The following is a 17716-nucleotide window of genomic DNA, read 5'->3' on the forward strand; positions in this document are numbered from 1 at the left end:
AAGGAGGACAGCCCTGGAAGGGTGAGGATTTACCTACACAAATTGGCACGCTACCACTCCAGCGCCCTTCTTCCGAGCACACACGGCTGCGGTCCCCTTCGAGATGATACCCCAGTTGGCAGCTGTAGTGACAGTGAGAATCAACCTTCACCCCATTGGAGCACTGGTACGACCCGTGCTGAAGCGCTGGCAACGTGTGACATCGAATCTCTGCAGAGAGAGAGAGAGAGAATCTAAACATTGCTTACTGGTTTATATCCCACTTTATAAGGAATGAGCATCCCCCTCTCCAACTGCAGCAAAGCAGACTGTATTGAGCAGGTGAGGGTTCCACTTACCGACCACTACCAGTATGCCTTCCGGGATTGTTGTGGGCGTGTGTGCACCTGGTGGGCATGTGCATGCTCATCGGCACGAGATTTTGCTTCTGCGCATGCTCAGCAAGCGAAATCTTGTGCGAGGACGTTCTCGTGCACACGATTTCACCGATTCTCGGCGATATCTTGGCTTCCGCGCAACAGCAAAAATTGGTGAAATTTTGCGCACGAAAGCGTCCTCGCGCAAAATTTTGCTTGCTGCCCGTGCACAGAAGCAAAAGCTCATACGTACATGCACATGCATGCATCAGGGCGCAGAGATGCATGCTGCATGCGGATTGCCATTTTCACTATGGGGATTCTGATCCCAGGCATACTGGCATACCCACTACTGGTATTGAGGCTGAACAAGTGAGCTAGCATGAATGTCAGATGCAAAGAAAAACAGGAACCGGGATAGAATTCAAAAGTACTTCAAGTGTACTTCATGAAAATGTACGCAGTTCCAAAAATCCATTTAATATGCAGTCCTCAAACAGAGAACATATCAGAAATTAAACTAATAAGAACAGATATGACACTTGATTATAGTTGTTTCCATCCAACGGAGTTATAGAGAAAGCCTTACTGGACTGGAACGTTGTCATTTTAATAATACTGTTACATAATTACTAACTTTAATATAATCAGACTGAACATAACCACACATTCAGTAACTACACTTCTGGGCTCATAACCATTGTTAGTATGTCTAGGTACTAAACCTTCAACACACTTTAAAACAGAGTTTATATAGGAATGTGGGCTAGTCAAAGAATGAATCAGACTTAGTATCAACATATAACAATATTATTATTTACAAGAGGTAAAATAAGCAATACACATATAATAATTTAGATTTGTATGCCGCCCCTCTCCGTAGACTACTAATAGTTTACAAACCACGCACACAGCAACAGCACACAGCAAATATATCTCTAACAAATAACTCCCCCCAAGAGGAACGGTGTTGACTTGCCCTTATGGCCAACCAGCAAATGTTTTCTTAACGGTTTTGTTTTCTTTACATTGTACAAACTGACATTGTTCAGAAATGTTCGGAAACTTCAGGTCATGCAGAATGCAGCTGCGAGAGCAATCATGGGCTTTCCCAAATATGCCCATGTTACACCAACACTCCGCAGTCTGCATTGGTTGCCGATCAGTTTCCGGTCACAATTCAAAGTGTTGGCTATGACCTATAAAGCCCTTCATGGCACTGGACCAGATTATCTCAGGGACCGCCTTCTGCTGCACGAATCCCAGCGACCAGTTAGGTCCCACAGAGTGGATCTTCTCCGGGTCCCGTCAACTGAAGAATGTCGCTTGGCGGGACCCAGGGGAAGAGCCTTCTCTGTGGCGGCCCCGGCCCACTGAAACCAACTCCCCCCCAAAGATTAGAATTTCCCCCACCCTCCTTGCCTTTTGTAAGCTGCTTAAAACCCACCTCTGCCGTCAGGCATGGGGGAATTGAGATCCTCTTCCCCCTAGGCCTTTACAATTCTATGCATGGTATGTATGTATGTATGTATGTTTGGTTTTTTATATTAATGGGTTTTTAATTGTTCCTAACATCAGACTACTATTGTACACTGCTTTATTGTTGCTGTTAGCCGCCCCGAGTCTCCGGAGAGGGGCGGCATACAAATCCAATAAATAAATAAATTGTTAGCTACTGTATGGCAACACCCAACCAGTTTACGTAGAGTATACAACAAAAAGGCTGAGAAGCGATGATAATGGATTATCTTGGTGTTATGGGGGAACTGACTTCAGAGTGGAATCTGAGCTAATACTCACGTCTACAGTAGATAATCCCAGACCAGTGGCGATTCATTAAGCATTGCACAGACCTCGGGCCGATCAGGCGATACCCACGGTTGCAGGAGAGCGCACAGCGGGTCCCCAGGCTGCTGTGGTAATTTCCTCCACGGGGTGAATAGCAGGTAGCCTCCCCATTGTAAATGATTAGCGGGTGACACCACCGAGGAACTAAAGTCGGGGGGGGGATGGAGGGAGAAAGAAAGGACTGTATAGAAGATCTCTCATGATCTCAGGCATCATTTGCTTCTGTAGAACTATCGGCGACTTTGCTCCAGCTTGGTCAAAAAGATGGAACTGAAAAACAAAGTTTTCTTTGCAACGATGGCCAAATCGTGCTTTCCTATTCTGCGTAGATCTATTGTGTCCTATGTTGTCAATCAATATTAATAATGGGTTGTCATTTGGTTCTTTATTTGTATGGCGCAGCTTCATTTCATTGCAATTTATAGATGGAATGAAAATTGGAAAAGGCCGTGTATAGTGTACATAGAAGTAAGTAGATAATGGTTCCACCATAACACTACAAAAAGACAGGAAGGATTCTCATGACCGTTATTTCCTTGCACTATATTAGTCACAATAAAGCTCCGAATGACAATTGGGTACCTTGATAATCTGGAGCAGGGACACTGGAGGGTTCCGTAAGGTACACGTGATCATCAGTTTGACTTTCTTCAGTGGAATATCTAGAACCTGGTTGGAGAAAGAGACATCATAAAACCTAGCATAAGATTTTCCTCAAAATTGTCCGTGTCCATTATCCATGTACAATTAGGTGCTGCTGGGGATTGGTGACGCCTGGATGCAGGTTGGATTTGATTTAAGTCAAGTCAATTTAAATCATGATTTAAATCATTTATTTATTTTTATTGATTGATTGATTGATTGATTTGTCCAATACACAATGAGGGTTTTAGTGGGTATACACATAGTAAAATACATAATGAAGATTGTAGAGGAGATACTCATAGTAAAATATATCTAAGAAAGAATAGAAGATATAGGAATAGAACATATCAATGAAAGAATAGAAGAAGAGATATAGGAATAAAAGAAAGGAATAGGAGATATAGGAGAGCAATAGGACAGGGGACGGAAGGCACTCTAGTGCACTTGTACTCGCCCTCTTAGGAATCTGGATAGGTCAACCATAGATAATCTAAGGCAGTGATTTTCAACCTTTTTTTGAGCCACGGCACATTTTTTACATTTACAAAACCCTGGGGCACATTGAGCGGGGGGGGGGGGGGTTAAAAAAAGTTTGGACAAAAAAATTCTCTCTCTCTCTCTCTTCCTCCCCTTTCTTCCTCTTTCTTTCTCTCTCTCTCCATCCCTCTTTCTTTCTCTTCCTTCCTTCCTCTCTTTTTTGCTCTCTTTCTCTCTCTCTCCCTCCCTACCTGCCTCTATGTCTTTCTCTATCTCTCCTTCCCTCCCTCTCTTTCTCGCTCCCTTGCATTCTTTCTCTTTCTCTCTTTCTTTCTCTTGTTCTCTTTCTCTCTCTCTCGTTCTCTCTCTCTCTCTCTTTCTCTCTTGCTTTCTCTCTCTCTTGCTTTCTTTCTCTCTTGCTTTCTCTCTCTCTTGCTTTCTTTCTCTCTGAGCTTCGCGGCACACCTGACCATGTCTCGCGGCACACTAGTGTGCCGCGGCACACTGGTTGAAAAACACTGATCTAAGGGTAAAGTGTTGGGGGTTTGGGGATGACACTATGGAGTCCGGTAATGAGTTCCACGCTTCGACAACTCGGTTACTGAAGTCATATTTTTTACAGTCAAGTTTGGAGCGGTTAATATTAAGTTTAAATCTGTTGCGTGCTCTTGTGTTGTTGTGGTTGAAGCTGAAGTAGTCGCCAACAGGCAGGACGTTGCAGCATATGATCTTGTGGGCAATACTTAGATCATGTTTAAGGCGTCTTAGTTCTAAGCTTTCTAGGCCCAGGATTGAAAGTCTGTTTTGAGTGGAGGAGTGAAATCACCAGTAAAAAAGGCTTGCTTTAAATCAACGCAATTTAAATCATAATTTTTAAAGAGCAAAGGTCATTTCTGTCCCACAGTGGCTCATCCTCTGACTCACAGTTGACTCACCGACTCACCGACAGTCCCAATATTGCCGAATATACAGCCTCCCCTGTTTTCACAATTGGAGGAGAGGAACAATACCCAAAGTCTTTTACTAAGGTTTTACTAAGGGATTAGAATTTCATCATTTTCCTCTGTAATTAAGGTGATCCTGTAAAGTTAAGCTTTCTACCACTTGGGGCAATTGACTAAACTTCACACTGGAGAGTGAAAAAAAAGGATAAGGGACTTCCTTATCCATAAACAAAGAGCTCTCCTCCTGTGGCTGGTTTTGCAAGACATGCTAACCATTAGGTAGTTTGTGGCTTCATGTAGTGTGTGTGAATCCAGCCAGCGGGATCCCTCAGCCATGGTTAAACAAACCACACCTTGGCACAGCGAGCAGTTCCAGGCATTGGAAGAAATCCACTTGGACAGTCATGAGCCCACAATGTGAGCTCCATGAATAGATTTAAGTTCTGCCTCTGCAAAATCCGTTTCCATAAAGTCAATCCTGTGGTTTCGTAGATAAGAATGCACTTAAACTATGGTGGTTGCTGGGGGAAAGTGATATTTCTGCAGGACTTCTTTTCTGAGAAGATATAGGCCTAGAAAGCCTAGAACTACGGCGCCTAAAACACGATTTGAGTATTGCCCACAAGATCATATGCTGCAATGTCCTACCGGTCAATGACTACTTCAGCTTCAACCGCAATAACACAAGAGCACACAACAGATTCAAACTTAATACGAACCGCTCCAAACTTGACTGTAAAAAATATGATTTCAACAACCGAGTTATCGAAGCGTGGAACTCATTACTGGACTCAATTGTGTCAACCCCTAACCCCCATCACTTCTCCCTTAGACTCTCCACGATTGACCTCTCCAGGTTCCTAAGAGGCCAGTAAGGGATGTACATAAGTGCACTGGTGTGCCTTTCGTCCCCTGTCCAATTGTCTTTCCTTTCTTTCAACTATCCTATATATTCTCTTCCTTTCATATATCCTCTCCTCTAAGTTTACTTTCACCCTCTTTTATATTATCACATGTCTATCTTTCTTCCTATGTATTTGTGTATTGGACAAATGAATAAAATAAAAAAATTATAAATATGCTCTAGCAATAGCTTCCTGTTGAAACTAGCAATACATACAAATAGTTACTCTCCTGTAGATGATTCCGTCTATGTGTCTTTTCATCTAATTTTAGCTACATGTGATTGAAATGAGGCACGTTTTATTTTTGCTATAACCCTGAAACTGTAGGTCTGTTAATCCAAATGCCAGATGTTTGGCTTGCCTTGAGAGCCTCATTGTGCTCCTTAGTGGAGGGACGTTGAGGCTCGGTGTAGGCTGAGTGCCATAAACCCCAGGGTGAACATCACAGCACAATTCCACAGGAGCTACAAAGCATGCTACTCAAACCAGTAAAGAAAAGAAAAAGGTTTGGAAACTCTGGAGAAAATGCCATCGTGCTTCATCGGAATAAAAGTATTGTTTTATTGTTTGAGGAATGTGAGTGGAATGGGCAGTTTTGTTTTTCTAGCTTGTTCTGGCTAAGATGTTCTCCACGGTTCTGAGAGAGAAGCAGATGAACCAGAGAGAGATGAAGATAAAGGCTCGACTACTGTAATGCTCTCTACATGGGGCTACCTTTGAAAAGTGTTTGGAAACTTCAGGTCGTGCAGAATGCAGCTGCGAGAGCTATCATGGACTTTCCTAAATACGCACATGTCACACCAACACTCCGCAGTCTGCATTGGTTGCTGATCAGTTTCCGGTCACAATTCAAAGTGTTGGTTATGACCTTTAAAGCCCTTCATGGCATTGGACCAGAATATCTCGGAGACCGCCTTCTGCCGCACGAATCCCAGCGACCGATTAGGTCCCACAGAGTGGGCTTTCTCCGGGTCCCGTCAACTAAACAATGTCATCTGGTGGGTCCCAGGGGAAGAGCCTTCTCTGTGGTGGTCCCAACCCTCTGAAACCAGTTCCCCCCTGAGATTAGAACTGCCCCCACCCTCCTTGCCTTTCGTAAACGCCTTAAAACCCACCTCTGCCATCAGACATGGGAGAATTGAGACATCTCCCCTGGGCCTATACAATTCATGTATGGTATGTCAGTATGTATGATTGGTTTCTAAATTGGGGTTTTAAATTAACTTAAATATTAGATTTGTTTACATTGTATTATTATTGCTGTTAGCCGCCTCGAGTCTGCAGAGCGGGGCGGCATACAAATCTGATAGATAGATAGATAGATAGATAGATAGATAGATAGATGGATGGATGGATGGATGGATGGATGGATGGATGGATGGATGGATGGATGAATGAATAAATAAATAAATAAAGTTCTACTCTGGACACTAAGACCAAAGATCTTAGAAAATGCATGGTTAGTACGTTTCCCACTTAAAATTCGTCTAGTATCCAATTTCCAGGCCACTGGCCTCAAGGGAATGTCTGGTGTCTGCTTTACCAGCAAGGAAAGGGTTGAGTCAGCCTTCTTGAGAAATACAGTCATTGGGTTTGTAGAATTCATAAATACATTTGTCACAGAGTCTCTTCTGTGGAATGCAGAAATTGGTCTCTCCTCTTTGGCTTAGTCTCGGAGGTTATGTGCAGGACTGAGTTGGACTGAGTCAAAAGCAAGATCTCTTACTTAAGATTTGAATGAGCGGAGTCAGCCTGCTACGCCAGTAGACCGTCAGTTGTAACACAACTTCAGCTAAGAAGAGGGCACTAAAATCAACATCCCCAAATGGCAGGAGAAGGACGCGGTGCCCTCAACACAGAGAGACAGCGCTGGCAAATTTTGCTCTCACCAAATAACTCGCTGCTTGCTACTGGTGCAATGATACCATACTTTATGTTCTCATAGATGGACTGAGTCATTGAGGAAGTGTTAACTTGAAAAGCTTTCAAGTTGCCATAAGCAGGTGAGGGGAGAGCTGATTGTATTAACTGAAACTACATTCCACAAATGTTTTCTTTTACTGATTGTGTCCTAGGTTAACAGAGTCGGGAGGAATGGTGTGGGGTTCACAACCTGCCAAAGTGGTTCATTGGAGAATGTGATTTATGACTTGTCCAATGAGAAGGGAGGAAACAGGGTCACGAGAGCATGCAGCCTATGTCGGCTCAGTTCTGACTGCATCAGAGTATTGCTGAAAGGCCGCTCCTACTAAACTTTGTATTTCTTTTGGAGTTTGGCTCATGGCTCGTGAATTAATTAGGGCATCTTTCTGAAACTTCGCATGGAGTCAATGAAAGGGACAAATTCTGGACCAGATCTGAGACTAGATTAAAGGTGTGTTGACAATGACCAGGTAGAAATTTTGGAATTAGTGTGTTTTTTGCTGAAAACAGTGACTGAGATTCTCCACCATCCAAGTTAAAGGTGCTTTTTAAGAGGCAACTAGACTTTCTGGTTTTTATTTGATTTGTATTTGTTTTTACTTGATTTTTATTTGATTTTTATTTGATTTTTATTTGATTTTTATTTGATTTTTATTTGATTTTTATTTGATTTTTATTTGATTTTTAATTTATTTTATGTTTTATTTTATTTTTTAAATTTATTTTTATTTTTATTTCATTTCTCATCCAAGAAACTTCCTCAGCTCTTCTTGGATAATGATTCAGAAATTCTATTTTAATATTTCTGGAGAATTGGGACAGTGGAGCTATCGCAACGACTTGGCAGATTTTCCACTGAATTCTATGACGGTGGCAGAAGCACAATCTGATTATTCGGTGAATTGATTAAGCATCATTTAATCAGCTCTCTGTTAATCAGAAGAAGACAGCTTGGCTACCAGAGGATGATGGAGATGCTTTGACCCAGCAAACCCCTTCTTAGTCTAGAAAACTGGGGCTTAAAAGAGAGGAATGATCTTTTAATTCTCAGCAGCAATGCTTCCAAATTTTTGTAATCCACCAAAGAGGGAAGAATGGTGCCCCCGAAAACATTTCCTTGTTAGATGTAGCAATCAAGCAATGGATGGATTTTTAATAAGGCATACAGACAAAATTTGCTAAGAAAGGGGGGGGAAAGAATGACACCCCCCCTCCGTCTCTTGACTTATGGTGTTTAACTGCTGTAGACTGATAATTTGCCAAAAACTCCCTCATTGGCCTGAGACTTGGAAACTTTTACAAAAATATAGCATCGACCACAGGAAAGCTGTGGTGTGGGAAGAACGACCGTATTTTTCGGAGTATAAGACGCACCTTAGTTTTTGGGGAGGAAAATAGGGAAAAGAATCTGCTTACCGGGTATTCATCTGGTTAGCGTCCTTAGCCAGCACATTATTTTATTCCCTGGTTAGGGTTTTTAAAAAACTTATTTGGAGCAAGTAGCAATGAAAAAAAGCCTGCAAAGACTTAGGGCTGGAAAAAAACATTTTTAGGAGGGAATAGCAATGAAAAAAAAGCCTGCAAGCCGGGAAGACGAATAAGAGCACACAGAGTTGGCATCCTCCAGGTCCCGTCGACTAAGCAATGTAGGTTGGCTGGGCCGCAGGGGAGGGCCTTCTTTGTTGCTGCCCCGGCTCTATGGAATCAATTCCCCCCGCCGCACCGATGTCTGTACTGCTCCCACTCTACTGAAATTGACATCTATCATGGCCGAATTGTGTTGAATGGTATACATGTGTGTTGATTAGATCAGTGATTTTCAACCTTTTTTGAGCCGCAGCACATTTTTTACATTTACAAAACCATGGGGCACATTGAGGGGGGGGGGGGGGCGGCTAAAAAAAGTTTGGACAAAAAAAATCTCTCTCTCTATTCCTCCCTTTCACTCTTTTTCTCTCTCCCTCCCTCTTTCTCTCCCTTCCTCTTTTTTTCTCTCTCTCCATCCCTCTTTCTTTCTCTCTTCCTTCTTTCCTCTTTTTTGCTCTCTTTCTCTCTCCCTCCCTACCTCCCTCTATGTCTTTCTCTCTCCCACCTTCCCTCCCTCTTTCTCTCTCTCTCTCTCTCTCTCTTGCTTTCTTTCTCTCTCTTGCTTTCTTTCTCTCTCTTTTTCTCTCTCTTGTTTTCTTTCTCTTTCTCTTGCTTGCTTTCTCTCTCTCTTGCTCTTTCTTTCTCTCTTTCTCTCTCTCTCTCTCTTTCTTTCCCTCTCTTGTTTTCTTTCTCTCTCTGAGCTTCGTGGCACACCTGACCATGTCTCGCGGCACACTAGTGTGCCACGGCACACTGGTTGAAAAACACTGGATTAGATAGTTCAATTGTCAGTTTTTAACTGGAGTTTTATAGTTTTAGATTGTATATTTGACTTCTTTTTATTGTTTTTATATTTATAGCATTATTGTAAGGCGTCCTAAGTCCTTCGGGATTGGGCGGCATAGAAATTGAATAAAATAAGGGCAAGGTGCATCTTATACTCCCAGAATACAGTACATTTACTCATCTCAAGAGATAGCCAAAGCCCCAAATGCTTATGCATGTCTGTCTCTCTTACCCTGTCAGTATAGAATTCCAGGTTCAGTTTGGGGGATAAAGAATAAATAATGCCTATTTGAAGTTATCCTCCTGTTGCTTAACTTCTCAGGTTTCTTTGATTGGCTCCATTGGATCCTGAAATCCATCCAAGGTATTTTCTAAGGCCTTCTTTGCAGAAGGCCAGGCAGAAGTGTGTCACATATCAATATATCTCCTGCCCAGTCGTGGAATTCAAATTGTTTTACTACCAATTCTGTGGGCGTGGCTTGGTGGGCATGGCAGGGGAAGGATACTGCAAAATCCCCATTCCCTCCCCACTCCAGAGGAAGGATACTGCAAAATCTCCATTCCCTCCCCAAGTCTGGGGAAGGATATTGCAAAATCTCCATTCCCTCCCCACTCCTGGGGAAGGATACTGCAAAATCTCCCTTCCCTCCCCACTCCTGGGGAAGGATATTGCAAAATCTCCATTCCCTCCCCACTCCAGGGGAAGGATACTTCAAAATCTCCCTCCCCTCTCCACTCCAGGGGAAGGATACTGCAAAATCTCCCTTCCCTCCCCACTCCAGGGGAAGGATACTTCAAAATCTCCCTCCCCTCTCCACTCCAGGGGAAGGATACTTCAAAATCTTCCTCCCCTCCCCACTCCAGGGGAAGGATACTGCAAAATCTCCCTTCCCTCCCCACTCCAGGGGAAGGATACTTCAAAATCTCCCTCCCCTCTCCACTCCAGGGGAAGGATACTTCAAAATCTTCCTCCCCTCCCCACTCCAGGGGAAGGATACTTCAAAATCTCCCTTCCCTCCCCACTCCAGGGGAAGGATACTTCAAAATCTCCCTCCCCTCCCCACTCCAGGGGAAGGATACTTCAAAATCTTCCTCCCCTCCCCACTCCAGGGGAAGGATACTGCAAAATCTCCCTTCCTTCCCCACTCCTGGGGAAAGACATATTGCAAAATCTCTATTCCCATCTATTCTGGGGCCAGCCAGAGGTGGTATTTGCCAGTTCTTCGAACTCCTCAAAATTTCCACAACTGGTTCTCAGGAATCTGCTGAATAGCATCCTTGCCTCTGCCCCATTGTAAAGTCAGACAACTGATTCATTTACATTAATCTTGACCCATCCTATTATCCAGCAGGGAGAAACTACCATATGGTCATGTATTATGCCTGGGTTTGCAAATCATGCTAAGCTGGGATTTGTTTTAACCATGCTTTGTTAAAATGACGTTGCAATAAGGCTCCAAACAACAGCAACAAAAATGGTACTGCTGTTCTATTATCAGTAATGTCATTTCAAGAGACTTGTTGGCAGCTTGGGGGGGGGGGTGTAGTGTTGCAGAAATGAGATTAAGGATCACACATGGTGCAGTTTCTCCACTCTTGGTCTCAGCATCTGCAGCCTTGATAGAATAACAGAGTTGAAAGGATTTTGCAGAAAAGGTTCAGGTACATTTCGGTTTACCACTACAATAACCTACTCATCCCACAACTGATTCAATGGCCATATTAAAATAACTGTCCATTCAATAGACCAAAGTTTGACAGCTTTAAACACTCTGAAAGCTATTTGGACCCATTTCCCACAGAAAAGAAAACAACGGGAGTCACAAAACTCTCCTCATGCCTGTTTCCTGAGCGGCCACAAAACTAGCATATATACAGTAGTTGAATTAAAGGTTTTGTTTTCTTCCAAAACTTTTTATTTCTTGGATTTATCCAGGGTCGGCATACTGGAGATCAAAAAGCTCAAAAAATTGTGTGCCAGCCGGTGTCACACATTGGCAGTTGTAACACATATTTTGATTGACAGGGAGTTGCAGCAGAGGGATGAAAGAGCTACTTCGGTATGTATCACATGCTTTTGCTGATTTTTTAAAAAAAAATTAAGGGAGACTAGGATAGCACTATTTTGGCCTTGTTCTGGCCTTATCAGCTTGTTCTGGCCTTATCAGCTAGCCCTTACTGGGATTTGATCCTGTAGCTTCTGCATTTTAAGGCAGAGAATTAACCTCCAGGCCACAGGATCTGATCCCTTCAGCTTTGTACCAGGGAGGGGCTCTATGTTTTTTCTGTCGGATCACCCTGGTATATGGGGCCTATACAGTTTATGCATGGTATGTCTGTGTGTATGTTTTTGCTTTTTAATAAGGGGTTTTTAGAGACTTTTAAATTATTAGATTTGTTATACATTGTTTTATTGTTGTTGTGAGCCGCCCCGAGTCTACGGAGAGGGCCGGCATACAAATCTAATTTTAAATAATAATAATAATAATAATAATAATAATAATAATAATAATAATAATGATGGGGCTCCAGAGCTGCTAGTTGCTGACTCCTGCAATAGACCATATATGTGTGATTTGATCCTAAGATTAGCTATAGAATCAGAATTATAGCATTGGAAAGGACTTCGGAGGTCTTCTAGTTGAATCCCAACCCCTGGTCGAGCATGAGACCCAATACTATTCCAGACAAATGGCTAGCCAGTCTCTTCTTGGAAACCTCTACATATAACTCCTGCAGGCAAGCTGTTCCACTGGTTAATTGTCCTCACTATTTCTCCTTAGCTTTAAAGATGTATCCCTCTATAACAGAAACAGCATCAGGATTGATCTGAATGTGTTATTGTGGATTCCCCCAAAGATATTGGACTGATGTTAGTCATCCGTTTCCCTCTGCAGGTTTGTCAATACTCACCTGTATGCCAGGTAGAGACCACCAATGTGGGCCAGAGAAGCAGGAAGACGAGCGATGCCTCTTGAAACATCTCTGCATTCAGAGGAAGGCTGCAGCCGGCAGAGAAATACCAGCATGCCTTTGTGGTTGGCTAATTCAATCTAAAACCAAGGAAAGAAAGGCTTGAGGTTAGTGCAAGAGAGTGGCAAGAAAAAGAGCTGTGTAAAAGATGTAAATTCAGCCTGCACATTTACTCAATGTGGCAGAAGCTATGTTTCTTTTGGGAGAAGGGAGGGAGACGTGCTAGAATATAGAATAACAGAGTTGGAAGGGATCTTGGAGGTCTTCTAATTCGACCATCTCCTTAGGCAAGAAACCCTACACCACTTCAGACAAATAGTTAGCAAATCTCTTCTTAAAAACTTACAGTGTTGGAGCATTCACAACCTCTGGAGGCAAGCTGTTCCATGGATTCATTGTTCTAACTGTCAGGAAATTCCTCCTTATTTCTAGGTTGCTTCTCTCTCCTTGATTAGTTTCCACCCATTGCTTCTTGTTCCACCCTTAGGTGCTTTGGAAAATAGCCTGATTCTATCTTTTTTGTTGCAGTCCCTGAGATATTGGAACATTGCTGTCATGTCTCCCCTATTCCCTCTTACCCAATTCCAGTAACTGTTCTTTATATATTTTAACCTCCAGTCCTTTCTTTCTTTTTCTTTCTTTCTTTCTTTCTTTCTTTCTTTCTTTCTTTCTTTCTTTCTTTCTTTCTTTCTTTCTTACTTACTTACTTACTTACTTACTTACTTACTTACTTACTTACTTACTTACTTACTTACTTACTTATTTATTAGATTTGTATTCTGCTCCTCTCCGTAGACTCGGGGCGGCTCACAACAACAATAAAACAATTCAAGAAACCAACCTTGCAAAACCAAGAACCTTTTCTGAAGCTTTTAGTCTTTTACCTTTTCAAGTTTTGGATTTCAGGACTTGGCTTGGTGGATATTGAAAACAAATCCCAACAGGTGTTGTGGGAGAGACTCCAAATAAGTGGAAGATTACAGCTGGCATCAAATTGACCTCTTCCTAAAAAAGTAGGAAATCCGCTGAGCACCTAAGAGTGATCCACCCAAAGGGTAGATCACTACTGCAAGTTAAAGCACATGCTTACTCCATGCTTAAGGAGACAGCACATTAGATAAATACCTGCATTAAAGAGGAAGGTGCGATGTTTCCCACCTTAGGCTAAGGCAGTTTGAAAGGAGTTCTCCTACCAAGAAGCTTCAAGAAAAATTAAGGAGCAGAGGCTCAAAAAATGCTACATACAATAGGTCACAATTCATTTTATTATCCGAAGAGAGAATGCTCCATAAGAATATTAAAGCCACCTTCTAAGTTAGTTAGGTGGATCCAATTTTGGCTAAATTCTGGGATTGTTGGTGAGGACCAGGGCTGAGAAAACAATTCTAAACATATTTGTTTCCCCACAAAGCATTTGATCGGCTTCAGTAGACATAACTGAATTTTGCTTCCATTGTTTTTGTTCCAAGTTGCTGCTCCTTATTGCCTTACTGTGAGTAACAGCATTTTACTGTCCACCGCAAAGCTCATATTAAGCTGCACATCGAAACTGACTTGGAAAGCTTACGCTATTGTTCCATTACATAAATAAATCAGTCTGTCTGGACATAAAGCCCTTTAGATGGATTGCACCGGACATTTAAAAGAATCCAAGATGGGGAAAGGAGAAACAAAGACTGCAGCATTGTCTAAATCCAAGGTGAAAAATCTCATTCAGTACCACTATAACCCCTAACCCCCAACACTTCTCCCTTAGACTCTCCACAATTGACCTCTCCAGATTCCTAAGAGGCCAGTAAGGGGCGTACATAAGTGCACTGGTGTGCCTTTCATCCCCTGTCTAATTGTCTTTCCTTTCTTTCACCTACCTTATATATTCTCTTCCTTTCATATATCCTCTCCTCTAAGCCCACTTTCACCCTTTTTATATTATCACATGTCTATTTTCTTCCTATGTACTTGTGCATTGGACAAATGAATAAATAAATAAAAATAAATAAATATCAACGTCTAAATGGGTAACACCCATCACCACTCACACTAAAAATATCACATCATTCTCTAATCAGCCTCACCAGCCTTACAGAATATGGAATAAAAGAATTGGAAGGGACCTTGGAGGTCTTCTAGTCCAACCCACTGTTCAAAGCAGGAAATTATATACCATTCCCAACAAACGGTCGTCCAATCTCTTCTTTAAAACCTTCAGTGATGAAGCACCCACAACATCTGGAGGCAGGCTGTTCCACTGGTTAATTGTTCTCACTGACAAGAAATTTCTGTTTAATTTTAAGTTGGATTTCCTTTTTTGTTAAGTTTTCGTCCACAATGCTCCAATAGGTTAAATGCTGCCTTTCTGAATTTAACTACATCACCCCCCCCCCAAACATCTGAACAGGTTTCTGAAAGAAAATTTAAACTTCAGAACTTTGTAGAGGGGACAAAAATACACCCCTTACCCGTCTCCTGCAGCCGAATGTGTAGCGATCTTCCCGTTCCTTTCTCTCACGCCATCCAGGAAATCCGTCTTAACTCAGCTGCAAACTCGCTGCAAAAGCAGCCGCCGCCTGTTCTTCGACAGGTCAGGGGCTGGGCTAATGCTGCCCAGATGTGGGGGCAGCTGAGGCTGCCCGGAGTCTGCTTTTAAGGAAGGGGAAGAAAAGAGAGAAGTGGCTGAAAAAAACGCACTTACTTAAGAAGCTTCACTCAGCTCAAACAGCTCCAGGGGTTGTAAAGGGAGCAGGCGAGGGCCGGTTTGGAGTCTTTCCAGATGTGCAGCCCGGAGGATGTCTTGACGTGCCAAGAGGTGGTTACGAGATCAAAGCAGCCAGGCGGGTCGGGCGTGTTTCTTCTCTGAACTTTTAAGTGCAATGCTCGCTTGGGTGCCAGTTTGGTTTCTCCAAGGGCGACAGCATGGGAAGGCTTGACAGCTCAGCCTGGGTTGGGGAGAAACTCTAGCATAGAATGGAATGGATTTCCGACATTGGAGGTTTTTAACAGATTAGTAGAGTTGGAAGGGGCCTTGTAAGGTCATCTAGTCCAGTGTTTTTCAACCAGTGTGCCCCGGCACACTAGTGTGCCGCGAGACATGGTCAGGTGTGCCGCGAAGCTCAGCTTCTGAGACTGGAAGCTGAGCTTCATTCTTTGCACCTCCTTTTTCGCGCCTTCCTTGTTTGTGGCAGATGAGCTTTGGGGCCCAGCGGGAGAGTGCCGGCAGCAGTGGCTTCAGACAGTAGCCGGGGGCAGCGGCTGTGAGCGGGAGCTCCAGGTCAAAGGCACCGGCACCGCACCACCCAGCTGGAGCTTCCCTGGCGGGGGCAGCAACAAATATCCTTTGAAAGAGAGAGATAGCAAGAGAGAGAGAGAGAGAAAGAGAGAGAGAGAGAGATAGTAAGAGAGACAGAGAAAGAGAGAGAGAAAGAAAGCAAGAGAGACAGAGAGAAAGCAAGAGAGAGAGCAAGAGAGGGGGGAAGGAGGGAGATAGAAAGACATAGAGGGAGGGAAGGAGAGAGAGAGAAAGAGAGCAAAAAAGAGAGGAAGGAAGAGAGAAAGAAAGAGGGATGGAGGGAGAGAGAAAGAGGGAGGAAGGAAAAGAGAGAGAAAGAGGGAGGGAGAAATAGAGCAAAAGGGAGGAAGAGAGATTTTTTTTTGTCCAAACCTTTCTTTAGCGCCCCCCCCCCCCATCCTCAATGTTCCCCAGGATTTTGAAAATGTGAATAATGTGCCACGGCTCAAAAAAGGTTGGGAAACACTGATCTAGTCCAACCCCCACCCAACCAGGAGGCTCTATAACAGTGATGGCGAACCTCTGGCACAGGTGCCAGAGGCGGCATGTGGAGCCATATCTGCTGGCATGGAAGCTGTTTATTTATTTTTATTTTTTTTGAAAAAAGTTTTATTAAATACTGTATTTACATTAAAATTACACAACAAAGGACAACATAAACGATATATACACATAAAACGAATATGAAAAAAGGAGAGAAGAAAGAAAAAAGGGAAGAGGAAAAGAAGATAAGAAAAAGAAAAAAAATAAAGCATTCTGCTTTATATATAGCATATTTGGTATCATTATTTACAAATGGCACTCGAAGAGTAGTGTGATTTATGTGCAGCTTACGTCTAACTTACAAAGGAAAATCTTCCTTTTTACAGTTGTTATACATTTAATACATAAGTACAATCTTATAATCTCCATATCATTGTATCAATCATATAGCCTTCTTTCTTCAATGGTATAGTGGTGCTATAGTTTGTTAATATTTGTTGATGATATTTAAATTTATTGTTTCTAAATTTGGATTTGGGGTTCCTAATTTCTTTTCACTTTACTTTACTTTATTTTATTTTAATTTATTTTTTGCAACCCAGATATACCATCTGTCCCAGCTTTTGTGAAAGTCCTCCATGTCCTTATCTTGCAGTTCGTAAGTCAATTTAGTCATTTAGTTTATTTATTTTTTTATTTATTCATTTTGTCCAATACACAATGAGGATTTTAGTGAGTATATATCTATATACACATAGTAAAATACATGATGTAGGTTATAGAGGAGATACTCATAGTAAAATATATCTAAGAAAGAATAGAAAAGAAGGTATAGTAATAGAACATATCAATGAAAGAGTAGAAGAAGAGATATAGGAATAGAAGAAAGGTATAGGAGATATAGGAGAGCAATAGGACAGGGGACGGAAGGCACTCGAGTGCACTTGTACTCGCCCCTTACTGACCTCTTAGGAATCTGGAGAGGTCAACCGTAGATAATCTAAGGGTAAAGTGTTGGGGGTTTGGGGATGACACTATGGAGTCCGGTAATGAGTTCCACACTTTGATAACTCGGTTACTGAAGTCATATTTTTTACAGTCAAGTTTGGAGCTCAGCTCCAACATGCATGTATGTGCAGGCCAGCTGATTTTTAGCTTGCACAGAGGCTTTGGGAGGGCGTTTTTGGCTTCCAGAGAGCCTCTGGGGGGATGAGAGGGTGTTTTTAACTCTCCTCCATTTCCAGAGAAACGTTTGGAGTCTGGGGAGGGTGAAACACGAGTCTATTGGGTCCACTAGAACTTGGGAAACAGGCTGTTCCTGGCCTCCAGAGGGCCTCTCAGGGATGGGGGAAACTGTTTCCACCCTCCCCAGGCATTGAATTATGGGTGTGGGCACTCACAATAGCATGCACACACACCCTTTCGGCACCCGAGGAAATAAAAGCTCGCCACCACTGTTCTATACCATTTCTGACAGATAGCAGTTTATTCTCTTCTTGTAAG

At 42.6% G+C, this 17716-nt stretch overlaps 2 protein-coding genes and 1 pseudogene across 3 annotated transcripts in view; 1 reads left to right on the plus strand and 2 right to left on the minus strand.

The window, feature by feature from the left end:
* SRPX2 (sushi repeat containing protein X-linked 2) overlaps positions 1–14979 on the minus strand; it is a 24427-nt gene extending 9448 nt beyond the window's left edge. The window contains exons 1-5 of one of the 2 annotated variants that reach the window (XM_070759859.1): positions 14904–14979; positions 12385–12524; positions 2787–2873; positions 2157–2348; positions 34–210 (exon numbers count right to left, since the gene is read on the minus strand). In XM_070759859.1, the coding sequence (XP_070615960.1) occupies positions 34–210; positions 2157–2348; positions 2787–2873; positions 12385–12454 (526 nt within the window). In that variant the 5' untranslated portion in view covers positions 12455–12524; positions 14904–14979. Of the gene's footprint in view, positions 1–33; positions 211–2156; positions 2349–2786; positions 2874–12384; positions 12525–13328; positions 13450–14903 lie in introns of those variants that run through there. The other variant, XM_070759860.1, reaches the window with a different exon arrangement.
* Positions 1–17716, plus strand: part of TRMT12 (tRNA methyltransferase 12 homolog) — a 533403-nt gene that overhangs the window by 89697 nt on the left and 425990 nt on the right. The window lies entirely within an intron of this gene.
* LOC139171745 (U2 spliceosomal RNA) lies at positions 808–928 on the minus strand (annotated as a pseudogene).

The sequence above is a fragment of the Erythrolamprus reginae genome, chromosome 8, assembly GCF_031021105.1.
Source record: "Erythrolamprus reginae isolate rEryReg1 chromosome 8, rEryReg1.hap1, whole genome shotgun sequence".
Taxonomy (NCBI): Eukaryota; Metazoa; Chordata; class Lepidosauria; order Squamata; family Dipsadidae; genus Erythrolamprus; species Erythrolamprus reginae.